Genomic DNA, 17,821 nt, shown 5'->3' with positions numbered 1-17,821 from the left:
CATTGTTTTAGAGAAAGTGAAGGCCAATAGGCTATTTCATGTTTAGACAGGCCTAATGATTTTTAGGATAATAGCCTGTGATCCATTGACACCAATTACTGTGCTATGGGCTACATTATCTATGGATGCAATATTTAATCATCTTTATTTTCCATTCACGGTTTCTGTGGTCACATGTCCCACATTTCCTTGTTTTCTGTTCTGGCGTGGTTGAATGTAGGCCTTTGTTAATTTAAACCTGTATCCAAATCAACAAGACAGCGCCGTTGATGAAAATATAGAATTATACAGTTACAGTAAAAAACATTGAAGTTTTACTGTACAGTACAGTACAGTACAGTACTGTATTTATTTATTTATTTTGCTATACTCTGCTTTGAATATTTGAGGACATGTCTTCCCTATAATGTTTATGGTGATTTGCAGACAAATCTTTATCCCTATATTTGTCTTTACATAGACAGACAGACAGAAAGACAAATATACAGATAAATCACCTGTTTCCAGACCATTTCATATGAGTGAAAGCTTTAAAAAAACACAAGGGGGTATGTATCACTGATATTTTAGCATATCATATTTTTTTTCAATATCTTGAGCTTGTTAACCAAATATAAATTTAACCAAAAACCCATTGAAAAACTCATTGACTTAAGGACAACGAACTGGAAAATGCTAACTTGTTTCCAGGTTATTGCCTACAAAAAATGCTAAGCATATGTTCCTAAAACATATACATATAAATAAAATAAAAAAAGGAGAAGAACTGTCAATTTTAAATTGATGGTGACTTTAAAGATGCACATGGTCTTATATCTTAAATATATTGACCAAAACATTTTTATAAACTGTGTCCAAAGAAAGCTTCTCCAACAAAGTATTCTTCATTCTGAATGCCACAGATCCAAGTCAAACAAAGTGACTGTCCTTAGCTTCATTTCATGAGAATGGAAAGTATGCTGGCCATGGGAGAGATGAACCGTGGTGGGCAATTATGCTTAGACTCCCTTAGGATGCAACAGGCTCTCCTGCAAAAGGTGATGACTAAAATGAAGACATTTCAAAGTAGGTCAGCGTAGTTGGAAAGCATGCATCAGATGGCCATGACTGGAAGAACGAACTTGAAATCTACACATGGGATCTTACCAATGAAAACTGCAATCAAAGTTATTACTTCTCTAACTCAAAGCGAGGAATGTAGCACCTGTGGGCTTCCACTCATGTGTCATATGCTAAAAGCTGTTGTATCCTCATTAAAAAATACATTTTCCGCTCTAGAATGAATGCTTCATCTGCAAATGGCTACACAAACATATCAGCTATTCAAAAAAATTATCATAAATGCTGGTTTGAGCTTGTGGGTCCTCACTCAAGATCAGACATTACCAGCAGGAGAATCTATTGAAATATCAGTCATTAAAATCATACCCCTGCCAGGCCACGAAAATGGTAGCCAAACATTGTATTAGCTAACAGATGGGATCTCCTAATTCAGTCTTTCATCAAAATAAGAAATAATGTAGATTTCCTGTGTTGTGCACGTTTTTTTTGTTTGTTTGTTTGTTTTGTCCAAAAGGTAAAAATATCTTTAATTCTATAATATAATGTTTAAAAGAGTTTGTGAATGCTGCTCATCTGCTGTTTAAAATAGATTTCTGAGTCACAATAAATCAAATTGTCACAGAAAATTGCTGTTGAGCAATGATTCAAAAGTGTAAATGTTTGTTAATAGACAATCTTTTTAGGTCTGAATCACTTTAGTGATATTATAGGGATTGCAAAACCTTATTTAAAATCCCCCCCAAAAAATATTAACCCACCATCAATACATGAGTAAATGCATTTTAAATACAACTCCAACAGAATATACAATTGGTATCTGTCATGTATTTATTATTTTAAAATTATTAAAACAAATAAAAACTAATAAATGTAAAAGACTTCTTGCTGAAATATCGGTATTGTAGGATTTTTTTATTTTTTTTTACAAATCTCTCTCTTTCATTCAAGAGTCTTTTTTTTTCATCAAAATATTTTGTACAATGCATAAAAAACTTTGAGACTTTTGCTGTGAGTTACTATTTTTCCTTCTGCTTCAAATGTAACCAAAAGTATATTTCCGTGGGAAATATATTGCTTGGTATGACATATAAATTGTTTACAAGAAAGCGCAGCTTCCCTGAACAGGAGCCATGACATTTATTACAAAACTGAAGGCGAGTCAAGAAGAAGTCCAAAACGCATTGACCAGGATAACTGTAGCCAGATAGATGGTTTCAATTCTTCAACATAAAATAGAACAGCCAGTTAATCGTGTGCATGTGAAACAATATCTAAACAGAGTAAGGGTTTGGCTTTAGTAACACTGTACCATCTAGATCATTCAAAAATAGTTTGGAAGAACAGCTTACTAAAGTCCAGTGAGTGTCCAAGACACTATGGGATGCTTAACAATGAACAATTCTTGACCATGTTTTATTTTCACAAACAAGGAGAAGAATAAACATAAGGAGAAACAATAAAATCAAGCTAAAACAAATGCCCTTTTTGCACTATTCTTGACAGTTTATTAAAATAAAACGCCATATTAAAAGTATATATGGATGTGATGCATTGACAATATTCCAGGCATCAGTGCTTTAAAGGAAATTGAGACATCGTCACTGGGGACACTTTTCCAGGTTTTGATTGCATACATGATTTCAGCCACATCTGCTTTCTTCTGCATGCAAATTAAAAATCACAACTGACAATAGCTTTGTGAATAGCTTTGTGCAATACAAAGCACTTGAGTACAACATATTTCATTTGTAAACTAGACTTTATAACAAAGCATATTGTTATATAACTTATATATATAACAAAGCAAATATAAATATAATACAAAAACTATTGAAGGCCATGTGTGATTTTTAATAAAAAGAAATCAAAGATCAATTCAAACACATTATTTACTTATATATTGCACATCCAGCTCTTTATTTATGATTGCACACATTTCTCACATAATAAACAATGAAACAACCTGCACGTATTTAATATAGTCCTTAGATTCAGAACCACGTCAGCACTGTAACTTTGAAATTAAGACCCATAAATCATCTGACAGCTGAATAAATAAGCTTTCCATTGATGTATGGTTTGTTAGGACCGGACAATATTTGGCCGAGATACAACTATTTGAAAATCGGGAATCTGAGGGTGTAAAAAAAAAAATCTTTAAAGTTGTCCAAATGAAGTTCTAAGCAATGCATATTACTGATAAAAGAAAAAAAGTTTTGATATATTTATAATAGTAAATTTACAAAATATTTTTATGGAACATTATTTTTTACTTAATATCCTAATGAGTTTTGGAATAAAAATAAAAATGGATAATTTTGACCCATACAATGTATTTTTGGCTATATTTCTCCAAATATACCCCTGCTATTTATGACTGGTTTTGTGCTCCAGGGTCACATATTTGGTCAGCGATGTAGAACAACTCTTTAGATGCATAACATGAACAAAAAAGTGCAAAATATTAACATTCATATTTGTTTATGACAACAATTATCATGGCAAATCTCTAATGCAGATTTTATGAAACACCCCAACCAACACAGAACATTAACATTAGTATTTGTTCTCATTAAGTTATTCTTGGGGCTTTATTTTTTACAACCATAAAATAATTTTCCCAGAACGTTGCCGTTTTTTTTTTTTTTTTTTTTTTTTTTAGCTGTCCTGGTTAACCAAAATATAAAAAAGTATGTTTCAGAATCTTTCCTATACAACACTGAGGAAATAAGTGTGTTAAATGCAATTATCAGTTCCACAAAGCAGCCACGTTTAAGCAACAATATCATATCAAGTGTGCTGTAAGCATCCAGAAGAACGCCATCACGGTGCGCACTGCTGACCCCCAGAAGACACAGACCTTTGAGAGGACAGTCTGAACCTCTTCTTAAACTCTGTGCTGCTTTTCTGTCTGTCCCTCACATATTCCTGATAATTCTTCGTTAATAAAGTGTACAAAAAAGGGTTGATACAACTGTTACTATACGCCAAACAAGTAACAACGAGGTTAATGTACACCACCGTGCTGCTCGAGAGCCCTCCGTGAGCGTAATAATAGATACTGAGCAGCTGCCACGACCAGAAGGGCAAGAAACATGCCCAGTAAGTCAGAACTATACTGAAGATCATATATAACACCTTTTGTTTAGGACACTTCTTCATTTCTCTGGATGGGAATATAGAGGTTTGCGACAGCCAGTAGGTCCGGGCTAATTTCAGGTAGAGATATCCGATGATTAATCCAGGAGCCAAGATGCAGGTGTTGAACAGGATGGTCAGATACACTCGGTACGCGGTCATCTGCCAGGTCGGATGGCACATGCGCTTCTCTACTCCATTGTGCACGTCTCTCTTGAGGTCAATCATGATCATGGTCGGCAGAGCCAGTATGAAGGAGAAGAGCCACACGAGGCAGGTGACCGCGCGCCTGTAGCGCCGGGACCGGCCGAAGGTGTCCAGCGGGTTCATCACAGCCAGATAGCGCTCCGTGCTCATGATGGTCAGGATGAAGATGCTGGCGTGCATGGTGACCAGATCCAGGCTGAACAGAACGCGGCATCCGATGTCGCCAAAGTACCAGTCCTTCGCAAAATACGTCCAAACCACGAAAGGGATGGTGGAGAGGTACAGCAGGTCCGCCAGAGCCAAGTTCACAATGTAGACGTACATGGATCCAGTCACGCGCACGGAGGTGTTCATGATGATCAGGGTGTAAGCGTTTCCAATTACTCCTACTAAACACATGATGGTCAAAATTGTGCCGAGTATGGACGTTATTAGTATATCGTATGAAGGCGCGTGCTCCTCAGGTCCTGTTATTGTTGGTGAGATGTTGGTAAAAACAGCCGAGATATTCACCTGATTCCTCACACCAATTAGATCATCTGATTCCATTTTTAAAACGCTTTACTCCATTCCTCGGTGAAATTAGTTCATTTTAACATCTGTTAAAAGAGCAAAATGTGCGCAGAATTGCAGTTACCTGGATTTTCCATTAGCCTATACAAGATATAGCTGTTAACATACCAATATATACATTAGCCTGTTTCTAATGTATGTCCAGATGACTCTATAAACATGTACATACATTGTAAATCGGTGTAAATAAATAAAAACAAATGTGCGCAAGATGTGCCCGCGCTCTCACCATCTGCGCGTAAAACTTCTCAGACTGCAGGTCCAGTTGGTGCAATATGGTCGTGGGTGGGATTTATGAGAACCAGTTTGGGTGTAATACGTACTGCATCACAAGTATAGAACAACAAAGTAGCTATTTTAGACTGAGTGCGTGCGCTACAGATTTTTGGATGCGCACTGTGCGCGTTTCATCGAATGCTTTGGTTCCTTCTGTGTTTTTTGTGAAGTTCCAGCAAGGAATTGGCAAGGAATCTTGCACGCATGAATTAAAAGAATCAAATTAAGTTGTGACAGAGTTTATTCAATTCAAACGAAATATTTACATTTATTAAAATGACTAAACCTCATAGATAAAAGTGATTTTAAATTGAAAATATGAAAACGCTTTCATTAGCCTATTTTAACAACATTTGTTTCTATTTTATCTATTCAGCTCCCAATAATTTCTGTTATTTGTACACAATGTTTTGAATTTTTGTCATTCATTTTCAAATAAACTTTTGATACCACTGATTTTACGGCAGCAGTGAAACCTAAGTTTTCATCATAATTGTCATATTTGTCGAAAATATGTGAGTACAGGAGTCCATCACAAAGGATTCTTAAAAGATAAGCTGTAAATATCGAGGATGAATGTACATTATTACTTGCCTTTATGAGTTTTTGCAGCTCATATTTCAAAGCTTCTCCAATTATAAAACAGCTTGTCAGAACTGAAATCTATCAGTAATTTATCAATATAGCACTTTGTTGTAAAATGTATTTTCAGTTTTTAAAAAGGATCAAATGGCTTTGTAAATGGGAAATGTTAATACAATGTTGATGGATCTTTCAGATAATTATATTTTCATTACAATAAATAGGTTCGTAAATATCTGGCACTGAGCATGGCTTGTACTGGTCTAAATTAGATTATAAGAAGAAGAGAGAGAAATGAGACAGTGTCAGCAGATGGTGAAAAACTCATTCTCCCTCCAGTGTCTGTCAAAACATATGTGTACAGAAATAGCCTGGCACCATCAGTGCTGAGTGATTACTGGATGAAGACCTGTCATTTCTGCACAATTATCAACTTTTCTGGAGTGCTGACCATCTGAATTCATGTGCATGGATACAAAATTATATCAGCAGGGAGCAGACGGCTCATTTGTCTATTACGCCAAAAATAAGCACCATGCCTGTTATACCCTACAGATCTCATCCCATCATGACTCAGAAAAATATGAAACCAAAGACTTTTTTCAAGGTTCAATTTTTGTTTTTGATCATATGTGTTGTTTATGCCTTTTCAGTAAGCACTGTTCGGATGCTGATATCAGAAATGACAGACGTTTCACTTACTGGATAACACACTCATTGAAATGCAGCTGCGAGTGGTTCAAAGACGCTTCAACACATCATGAAAGCTCAGGGTCGTTTCAAATGCAGAAATACCCTGCAAGCATTTCATTAGGAGACAAATACGTGCTCTTTGAGTCCATTTGTCAAAGCTTTTTTTTTTCTGCACTGATGGTATTTCAAAGACACTGCATTAGGCTTCAGCTCTATAGGAAGCGTATTATATCAAATATAAAACATATAGGTGGATTCAAATAAAATAGTTTTTCTGCGCTCAAGGTTGTGGTTATTGTTGTTAGTAACAATAAAGGCAACCAATGTTAAACAAGCTCACTGCTTTTATCTGGATGAATAAAACTTGTTTCATTGTGAGTGCTGTATTTTTGTTGTAGACTGTATTGATTCTACTGCAGTGGTTGATACAGTATCTCTATAATTCACCTTCCTTGTCCTTCATAGTTCTGGCACGTTGACAGCAACAGAAAGAGACATCTCTAACTGCTCTCCAAACATGTCCGGAATGAACTTTATACTCCTGTGAGACAATATTGAGCACAACAACCAATGCAGTGCAACAACATAACAATATAACAACATAACATAACAACATATATCATATACAATAAAACATATAGCATATAACATTACATAACATAACATAACAAATAATCAAAAGTTACTCTAAATTTCAATTGTTTCACAAGCAATTTTAATGAAAGAGCATAACAAAATAATATAAAGTATATGAGAATAAAACATTTACAAGGGTACAAACCAAGTACATAAATAAATAATTTTTGTAGTCAAGTTATATAGAAAGAGAGCCAGTTCAGATTTGATAACAAAAGCCAGGAGAACTTCTTCTGTCTATTGTCTATTACTGTGGCAGCTTTTGATCTGTTTGTGCTGAAAAGGATCTGAGACTGGATGCCATGCACAAACACCCTGTGATGCCTTCAGCCAAAACACTCAAACAAATTTACTGCAACCTTTTCACTGAGAGAAACTGTTTGAAAGTGCAGCCCTAACAGATTATGAAAGTAACATCCCAAAGCCTTGGTCTTTGACATTATGCAGACCTTTAGCCGCAGCTCGCAACTTATCTACTATAAATATGACAGCAGCTAAAGCGACTGACTCCAGGTGCACAAAACAGACAAATATCCAGACGTACATCGGTGACAGTTCAGCGTCTGAGCAGGAACACATCCCGCCAGTTCACACACTAATGTCACATTCACCTCCTTACATCAGAGTAAATCTTTCATTTTAGCTTAAAGTTATTAATATCTAATATAATATAATATAATATAATATAATATAATATAATATAATATAAAAAGATTGCCTTGTTACTTATTATTAAAAGTTTTGCATAAGCAATTTTATTTAAATAGCACATATGAGATAAAAATAATTACAAGTTTTTAATATGGTTGATTGCAGTAACAGCCTGAATGTAAAACATTATTTACAACCTAGGGCTGGTGGCACTTACACTAGTTTCAAAAAGTTAGTCATCTGTTCTTTTCCTTCAAGAGAGGTCAACTTCTTAAAGTCAGTTACAAAAAGGTAGCTTGGTCTAATTTGGATCTGAAGAGTAAGACTGATTAGACTTGGCTAACTGGCTAGTTGGTCAAACTAGTTCTTAACATTTGAAAGTCTTGACATAATGGATATGTTTATGGATTCTGGCCACTGGTTAAGTGAACAGAAGCACATTTTGAAACAGATAAAATATGAGAGAATGAAAAATGAAACCAAATGAATAAGTCACAAGGACACCAAATCTGTGGAAAATGGACACTATTCTATTATAAAGAGCTCTAAAGTTTAATGCTTCCTGGCCATGATGCAGTTTTCCATTTAACTCTCTAATAAAAGTTCATACCACAAACTCCTAACTGAACTATCAGCATTAAAAAAAGACTGTATGCATTATCAGATTTGTAGATCATCAGGTTTCAAAACACATTTCTTTTTTTCTTTTTTTTACTGCTATTAGGATCCACTTCGATTTGAAAATTTTGTATTAAGCATATCAAAGATCGGTAATTAAAGATGATAAACCTTAAGAAATAAATATAATATTCTTCTCTACTGTGTGTATATATATATATATATATATATATATATATATATATATATATATATATATATATATATATATATATATATACAACAAAAGTGCATTTGTTCAAACGACACATTTAAGTGTTGAGTTAATAATGAATGTGTCATTTTACATTTTATTTTTGTTTTTTATTTGTTGACTGTTCACATGAATATTGCATTTTCCAGTATTATTGGTTAATTAACAGATATTTTCTCCATAAACCGAGAGAAGCTGAGAAACAGGTGTAGCACACAGTAAAATATACAGTTTATTTTTTCATGTTTTGTGATTCATTTTTGCTGTTCCAAATAAAAAAGCAGCCATGGTATCTTTATTGTCCCGTAACAAACCTTTCTCAACATCTGGCTTTCTTTAATTTAAATGTTTTATTGCCGATGCATGTTGTGATTGGCTGCTAGAAAAATTTTTTTTTTAGTCATTTTCGATTACAGAACAGATGTTTATTGAGCAGTAGATATGAACCTGTAGACCCGCTCTCTCTCCCTCTCTCTGGGAGCATAAGGATCAGATGCTCTTGGTTATGTATCACTTTCCACGAAAGGCAAATAAATGCACTTCTGTGATGTCTATGATGTACGAACGGATATGAAAATATGTCTCCATTTTCAGATGCTGGCGGTCGTCAAAGTCCCAGTCCTGCGGTGAACACATCCCGCATGAGTAGTAAAAACAGAGAGTGAAAAATGCCTCCCAACAAAATCAGCCCTAGATGGAAACGAGGCTACATTTCAGCTTTTTATGTTTGACATTTGTAAAAACAAACAGGACGGATGAAATAGAAGATCTAAGTTCGTTACAAAATACTTTGCAGAATGTTTCCCTTGAAATCTACTCAGTGGATCCATCTCATTAAATAGCACAAATCTTTCTTTTTTTTTATCCAGTCTGTATTGCCAGTAAATGTGTCTCATTTGTCCAGCACATCTCAAAATGATTAACAAAATGTGGGAAATTATTCAAATTAAGACATGTAACAGGATTGTGCAATTATCAGACAAAAAAAAAAAAAAAAAAGTTACTAAGTAAAGGTAGTTTTTTTTTTTTTTTTTTCTAAGTCACAAAACAAATAAATAAATAAATAAACAACATGGCTTAGTGACTCTCTAGCTCTAAAAAGGACACACACACACTCACAATAAATAAATTTAAATGAATGAATAAAATTTTTTTTCACTTGCATGCAAGTCTTTAAAACCATATAAAATCTTTGTGTGAAAAGCGATAGTTCACTAATAATCTAACTTGACAGCTCAGCTCACCATTCAGTTCATTGTATGGAGAAGAGCTGCTTCATTTAAATAAGTTATTTTGTGTTTCAGAAAAGAAAGAAAGTCATACTGGGTTAGAACGACATGATGGTTGGTAGTTCCTCGCAAAAACCCTCAATGTGTCTGCTACTAGCATTCAGAAGACTCTTTTGTAACCCACAAGGAATGATTAATAGGAAGGTATGACGCACAACACTGTGTACAACACAATCTTATCTATCAAAACTCATTTGAATTCTTAAAAACTGAAAAGATGAGACTGTATTGACGATTTCTAGATTTCTTATGAGGTCTGAAGCTCTGAGGACAGACTTTACGGTTCCTTCGCCAAACCAAAGATCTGGTCTTCATCATCTTGACAGCTCCAGCACCCATCTTCATCGATCTCATTACAGATAGAGAAGCAAATCATTTTCCTAAAACTGCAGGAAATCATCTGGAAGAACACCTTCTTCTAGGAGCATCCCAGTTGTCTGGCTTGAGTTTTAACTCCCAGGTTAAGGTCACGGGACTTTATAATGTCTCTTCATAAAGTCTTATTACTGTTGCAGGATTGTGGCACCAGTCGACTTGGCACCGCTCTCCTGTCTGGTAACTTTTCTCCATGAATATCATTTTCAAAATGCTTTCAGGAAACCAGGCAGGGAAGACCTCCAAGGACATTGCAGGGTTTTTTTTCTTCTTTTTTTGCTTGGATTCACAGCTTAAGTCACCAACTCGATTTTCCAGACATTTTAATGGCGGAAAAGACACAGTAAACGATAGCTGAGACAGTGTTGCATTTCTAATTAACTTTTACTACAGGGTTGTTGGACAATTAAGAAAACATATCTGAAAATAATTATAAGCAGTTATTATTATGATTATTACAAGGCAATTATATTTTCCTTGACGTTATGACAACAGTTTTCCAATATACATTTAGTTTTCCTTTCTGAAAAAATATTGCTCCATTTTTTATGTAATGTCAATTCATTTAGCATTTTGACACTGCTGGACACAATAAATCTCTATAAAAAGGCTATAAATTGAAAATGCCCACATGGGGCCAATTGCTTTGACTCTGTTTATAAAGGCAACACTCTGAATGTAATTATAAGCCAGTCCTCCAAACGGCTTGGACACAAGGCACTGCTTGTGCTTGTGCTCACAGTTGCCAAAGCACATCATGTCCTGAGTCACCTGCTCCTTCATTATTTTTGTAGGCAAATAAAACAAAAGCGTTCATAATTATGAAGCGCAGCTGGCTTATTTTACTTAAAAGAGTAGTGCATCAGAAAATAAACATTGGTTGAAAATTGACTTACCCAGAGTGCTTCAAAAATGTAAAAAAAAAATAAAAAAAAAAAATTGGAGAAATGTACCATTCCGTCACTTCCTCAGCAGCGAATGGGTGCCGTCAGAATTAGAGTCTAAACAGCTGATAAACAAGTAATAATAATAATTATAAGTCTCAATACTACAGTCAATCAGTCAACATCTTGTGAAGTGAAAAGTTTCATGTTTGTAAAATCCATCAAGATGTTTTTAACTTCAAATCATTGCTTCTGGCTAAAATATGCGTCTCCCATCCTAAATATTGCTTTCTCCAGTGAAAAGATTTGATGTGAGAGGATAGAGTTCAAATTTCTTAATAGATGCATTTCTTAACACGCAGCTTTGGGAGTAGTTTTCTATATATCTATATTATTATATCTCTACGTATCATGGAGAAAAGATGCATCTGCAAAGCTGTGGAAGTCATATGATAAGGGTTACATGCAGGTCATATACTTATACAAATTTTGATCTTGATACCTGGAACCGAGACTTCTTTAACAAGAGAGAAACAGTGCAGATGTTAATTGATTTAGTGTGGATTATTGTGATGTTTTTATCAGCTGTTTGGACTCTCATTCTGACGGCACCCATTCACTGCAGAGGATCCACTTGATGAGCAAGTGATTTAATGCTACATTTCTCTAAATCTGTTCCCATGAAGAAACAAACATCTTGGATGGCCTGATGGGGAATAAATGTAAATTTTTGGGTGATCTGTTCCTTTAACATTCCTTAATAAATAAAAATGTACAATATATATGCAAACGAAGACCAAAAAAAAAAAAAAAAAAAAACAAGAGCAAGGAGAAATAGTTTTCAATTTAGTTTCTTTAATATAATCTTATTTACACTGAATATTTTTCAGAAATGTTTAGTACATAGTAAGTTACATTACTCTTGCATCGGATAAACAATGACACTCAGGACCTAATAATTGTACAATGTGATGATACCGGTCACATTCCTTGGAAAAAAGGTTTTTCTTTCGAGAAATAGGAAAACAACTGTAAATTCAGGCAAAGTCCATACTCATCTTCAAGCTCATCAGCCATCCCCACAATTACACAACATTAAACGTCACCTCTATTGTCTTTCATGAAAGTTTAAAAATGGTTCACCACTCTTTTGGAAAAACATCATTTTTGCACACTCACCGAAGACAAATTCTGACCGATCCGATACACATTCAGTGAGGAAAGAGACATTTTAAGACAGAACCAAGAATATGAAGGTGATGGTTTTTATTGCATATATCACAAATATGAACATGACCACCGGGGCCCAGCCTACATCACTTGCTAACTCCATCCAGGTCAAAGGTCGGGGGAACCCGTCCTCTTAACTTCCTGAAGAATCAGCAGCAGGTTTAAATACTTTGATTCATACATAAAATAAGAGAGATTAGTGTACAGCTTTCACAAGAACTCGGCCTTCTCTGAAAACTATGGAATAATGATAATAGCAGCAATACTTAAAGGACATTACATGGTAATAAATAACTGGTTAAAAAAAAAAAGAGAGAGAGAATGAGACAAAAGTGGTTGAAGGAACACTGAGGTTGGCTCATCCTTTACATTTAGAAAGAATAATCTGGTGCCATGCACGTCAAGCACTACATAATGAAATCCAAGACACTCCCCTGCTGTTTCACCTCACAAAACCTGGAGCAAACCCCTGTCCATCAGAGTCTGCAGATGTACCGCCACACAGCCAGACGTACGTCTCCATGACGGGAGATTGTACACGTGCCAGCCAAAGTGCTGAACGTTACTTGAAGCAGTGGTTTGAATGAAGGAGACACGTGAATAACAGTCTAGAGTTCAGTTTCATGGTGCGTTACGTTGAAACTGTTAATGCCAAGCTACCATATGATAATGGTTAGATTCATTAAAGTTTAGGACAAAAAGAGCTTCTTCAAAACACTCAACATCCGTTTTCTTTGCAAAACTAGGGTTAGGAGTCCAGTTTAGGCGTGTTAGTGGATCAGAATGTTTTTCTGAGAAGGTGATTTGCTTCAAAATCTGCATATTAAAACACCATTCATTAAACATTATCTTTAAAAATAGGTATTTTGTTGACGATGCAGGAATGCTCACTGGATAAAAAATGTCATTAAAAAAAAAAAAAAAAAAAAAAACGATTTTATGTGGCGTAAATACTGGCTCGCTCAGGAGACTCGCTCAGGCTTTGGGTCGTTCTCTAGACTGCACATGATCGTTGTGCTTCAGTTGAGGAACATTAACACACAAGGGCTGTGAGATTCACACTTCCCACAAGAAGACTAAGACTCGCTGTTAAGCAAAAAAAAAAAAAAAAAAAAAAACAACAACAAATAAAAACATTACAATTATACATTTCAAGCAATGGAGTTAATTTCTACAATGAGAACGCTGATGAGTACAGGAAATGGATACCATTGAAATGCCATCCTATAGTACTGAACAGGACACAAAGGAAATAAAGTCAAGTAAGAGACGATACCGAGCATGACAACGCAGACCACCCTTGTCCTTCAAGATGCCTTTGCTGTATGTTAAAATACTCCCGCCAGACTAAAAGGTCCGCTCTATTCATGCAGACCACAGGCTCAGCGAGGCTCTACTGCAGCACACACTCACTCGTGTTACAGTCAGACGCTTTCAGCCCACCGCTTCAGTGACAAAGACAATACCAACTGGGTTTTTGAGGAACGAAAGAAACGTTGATCAGATTTCTCTGTAACTTATTGTGGTAATGTGAAACAATTCCCGAATCCCGTTGTGAGGAATCATGAGTCTTTGAGAGTTTTGCCCTGGGGTGGTCGCTCCCCTCCGTTGCAGCTTCCAGCTGATGCTGAAGTCTGTCAGGAGACACCAGTCCGTCTGTGCTGGAGAAGGGGAGGGGGGTGAAGAGGATGGCTGGGGCTGTTAGGTGGGTTTGCTGCCATTGCTGGTTGGCTGGACAGGGCACTCGCTCACTCCACTGCGAAGCCACACGTCTCCTCCACGGCCGTCAGGAGCTTCTCATAGAGCTTCTCGTATGACTCGTAAGGCGGGATGTCGATCCGGTTGAAGCTGAAAGAATATGAGATCAGTGTTTCAGACTTCATTCCATCTTTAATGAGCCCTGTCACACATTCGTATGATTTAATATTTATAACATGACTTTAATTTCAGTAAAGCACCGAATAGTGCCACATTACCATTTTTCCACCACTACAATTCTCTGTGAACTGTAGACAGTTTTTTTTTTTTTTTTTACAACAACTGTGCCTTTAAGAAACACTCATTTCCATGTGACAAGATAATAATGGTTGTGAGATTTCTGTAGAGCGAGTGCAATATTATTACTTTCTTGATACTTCAGTAACAGTGTCCTTGCATACATTCATCTGTGTGAGGTTTCAATAAATGATTGCTCTAGACTAGAAAGGAAAGTTTTGAGCGCTGAAGGTTACATTCTGGAAGTACATACATTAGAGGGTCACAGTTAGGGCTCCGTTTTTCTTTTTATTGTAAAAAGAAAAAAAAAAGTCTCTTAAGCTCACCAAGGATGCATTTATTTGATCAAAGATACTGTAAAATAGTAATATTGTGAAATATTATTACAGTTTATAAAAACTTTATTTTCCATTGGAGTATATTTAAAAATATGTTTTATTCCTGTGGCGGTAAAGCTTAATTTTCAGCATCATTACTCCAGTCTTAAGTCACATGATCCTTCAGATATCATTCTGATATGATGATTTGCTGCTCAAGAAACAATTGAAAACAGTCTTTTGTTTCAAAAGATCAAGGAAAGTTTCATTCCTCATAACAAGACAACAGTAGAGTATATTACATTACTCAAAAAAAAAAACGTAGGCTTTCAGTATCTTCAATTAAGACCAAATCTTACCATGTGTGGGCTTTGGGCAGGTTTTCTGTGTTGGCATCAATTAAATGAATAGTGAAGAGTCTTGGTCCTGCAGAACCTGTAGAACCTTACAAAGATACATTCTAGTTATCACTGTTCTCCAAATCATCACACTCAACAGACGTGAGCACGACACAACATCAAATCACATTCACAACTCATTTAGCTTTCATACAGTTAACAGTAAATCAGAATATTCAGCCAGATGTAATGCAGGGTTGAACTTGATATTTTTGTATGAACAGTGAACATGATAAACATGTTAGGCTACTGCTTTATCAATTACAATGGACAAAGAAAAAAAATTAATAATGGAATGTAAAAGTTTTGCTTTAAAATAACATGCACTAATGAACTATGCATAACTTTAGGGACAATTGAAACATTCTGGTTTCATGTTGCCTTTAGCAGGCCGATACAAACTAAAAAGTGTCAGACTAGGAAGCTTAACATTGACAGATGCAATCTGTCGTCTATCAAGTTTACTGAAAATGCACATGGCTTATCCATTAGCCACCTTGCAGTGCTTTGAAGCCTTGTAGAGGGACGCGTGTTGAGCCTGTGACGAACTGTAGCAATCTGCCTCTCCTCTCCTCGTCAAACGATTCGACCGCCTGCCAGAACCACTTCACTATGTTACTGTCAGCCACACAGTGCTTCAGCCGTGTGTTCGCCTTCCAGTCGTTCAGATCGATCTTGCCCAAACCTCCGATGATCAGCTACAATGCAGAGAGAAACTCAAATTATTTTTGACCTCTTCACCACATTTGTTCTGGGGTTCAGTAAACAAAAAACACTGCACAATTGAATGCATTCTTGCTAAAATATATTTTAAAAAGTACAGTAAAACCATTTATAATGTTCATTAAAAGATTTCCCCATTTCTAATAGCTTTTACATATGTCTATCCATTCAGTGTGTCTGAAATATCTGAATTACCTCAAGTTCCTTGTTGTCAAAAGGCTTGAGCAGATGCTGTGGTACGAGTTCGTTGAAGCCCTTCTGCAGGGCGAGGAATTGGGCCTCAATGCCTCGCATGAATCTCCAGTTGACATACAGCCTAACGGAGACACAATCAATCATTAGAGAGCTGCAGTGGAACATGGAGAACACTAAGACGCATCTGCACCCCACAGTCCTCCATTAACAACCTCTGATTCATTTCTATTTGACAATGACTCGCACATAATAAAGACTCCCATAAAAATTGACATTCCACTAATATTGTTCAATGCTAGCTTGTATATCCAGGGTTCACTCGATCAAATTGAAAATGGAAAAAGCAGTGAGGCTCCTAAAACCTCTGCCAAGCCCAACTATCCATGTGCCTGCCGCCCTCTGCTGGATGACTTTCTCTGAGAGCGTGATCATGGATTTGCTGTGTCTGGTCAGCCCACACATGTGTGCACCTCTTCATACCTCACATATTCTTTCTTGTTCTCCTCTGTGACCGGGATGTTCTTGCCGTTTGGTTTCAGCTCATGTTGGAGGAATTTGCCAAAAGCATTGTGTTCTACACAGAAGGTGTGGTCCAAAACAGATGCGATGTCATTCTCTCTAAAAACGACAAAAGACAAATATAGCAAAGTTATTTATATTGTTGCTAACATTCAACAGTCTACCAATTAACAACAAAAAAATATAAAGCTGTCTGCCACCAATAAACTCAAAATACATATGGACTTTTCACTGTTTTTTAACATTTACATTAGCATACATTAATACACACATAATAATAATCCTATTAGTGCTGGGCAACGTTGCAGACAATCATGCAATCAATTGCATTGTTATGCACAAAATTCAATAATGAATTCAAAAAGTAGTTTATTGCGCACTTTTATCATTTAAAAGTACTGCAATATGAAAAAAAAGTGCAATAAAATTTTGTTTGCAAACACTTTAAACAAAAGGTATTTTCTTACCACAGTATTCCTTTTACATAGCCTAGGTAGTAGCTAAAATATTTCTTATAAATCTCAACATAAACGTGTTTAAAGGTGTTGTCAAAAGACCCGGTACTTCTGTACCAAGTCGATACTAAAAAAATTAAAATGTCACTGTACAAGGTTTGTTTAAGTACCGGTGGTACAGAATACCCGGTCAACCTGGTTCTTGATGCATATAGCGCTATGATTTCCGCGAAGCAGAAACGTGGACGGAATCTCAAAATCCAGTCATGAAAATTAAACTTACATTTGAATATGGACAGTTACAGAATTTGTCCAAGTCAGCATAAATTAACCAAATCAAATCTCCATATGGACCAGTATTGTTAAATGTTAAGCTGCAAATGTTGGTTAAAATATGAATCCTGCATGTTCTTTGTTAATGAATGAATGTCAGAGACTTGTGGGTTTGTTTACTACATAGACTGAAGTTTGAGACGCTTTAAGTAATTTCAGCATCTGCCGTCTCAATGAGGACATAAATACATAAGCAACATCACCAGAACTGTTCTGAGTCACTTCACAAGCATTTTACCATTTTACAGTCTCTGCACTGGCTACCTATTAAGTTCCGTATCAGTTACAAATTATCATTACTTACCTATAAGGCCCTAAATGGTTTAGCTCCTGTGTACCTAACTAGCCTTCTACCACGCTACAACCCATCACGCACCCTAAGGTCACAAAACGCTGGACTTTTGGTAGTTCCTCAGATA

General features: G+C 36.0%; 2 protein-coding genes across 6 annotated transcripts in view; both read right to left on the bottom strand.

Annotated features, from left to right (window-relative positions):
• Positions 1-2,131: 2,131 nt before the first annotated feature.
• On the bottom strand, positions 2,132-5,226 carry uts2r5 (urotensin-2 receptor 5). Its single transcript, XM_052551950.1, has one exon. It carries the CDS (start codon positions 4,954-4,956, stop codon positions 3,886-3,888), a length of 1,071 nt encoding a protein of 356 aa, XP_052407910.1. The 5' UTR covers positions 4,957-5,226; the 3' UTR covers positions 2,132-3,885.
• A 6,846-nt stretch (positions 5,227-12,072) lies between these two features.
• The window catches only part of LOC127953198 (E3 ubiquitin-protein ligase SMURF1), a 37,895-nt gene continuing 32,146 nt past the window's right edge, over positions 12,073-17,821 (bottom strand). For 3 of the 5 annotated variants that reach the window (XM_052552168.1, XM_052552166.1, XM_052552170.1), the window contains 5 exons: positions 16,576-16,713; positions 16,096-16,216; positions 15,674-15,875; positions 15,139-15,223; positions 12,073-14,315 (listed from right to left, as the gene is read on the bottom strand). In XM_052552168.1, coding sequence (XP_052408128.1) covers positions 14,216-14,315; positions 15,139-15,223; positions 15,674-15,875; positions 16,096-16,216; positions 16,576-16,713 — 646 coding nt within the window. In that variant the 3' untranslated portion in view covers positions 12,073-14,215. The remainder of the gene's footprint in view (positions 14,316-15,138; positions 15,224-15,673; positions 15,876-16,095; positions 16,217-16,575; positions 16,714-17,821) is intronic. The other 2 variants (XM_052552167.1, XM_052552169.1) reach the window with 1 other exon arrangement.

Source organism: Carassius gibelio, chromosome B3 (genome assembly GCF_023724105.1).
Source record: "Carassius gibelio isolate Cgi1373 ecotype wild population from Czech Republic chromosome B3, carGib1.2-hapl.c, whole genome shotgun sequence".
NCBI classification, from domain to species: Eukaryota; Metazoa; Chordata; class Actinopteri; order Cypriniformes; family Cyprinidae; genus Carassius; species Carassius gibelio.
The sequence above is the reverse complement of the archived record's forward strand: the minus strand, read 5'-3'. Positions and strand labels throughout refer to the sequence as shown.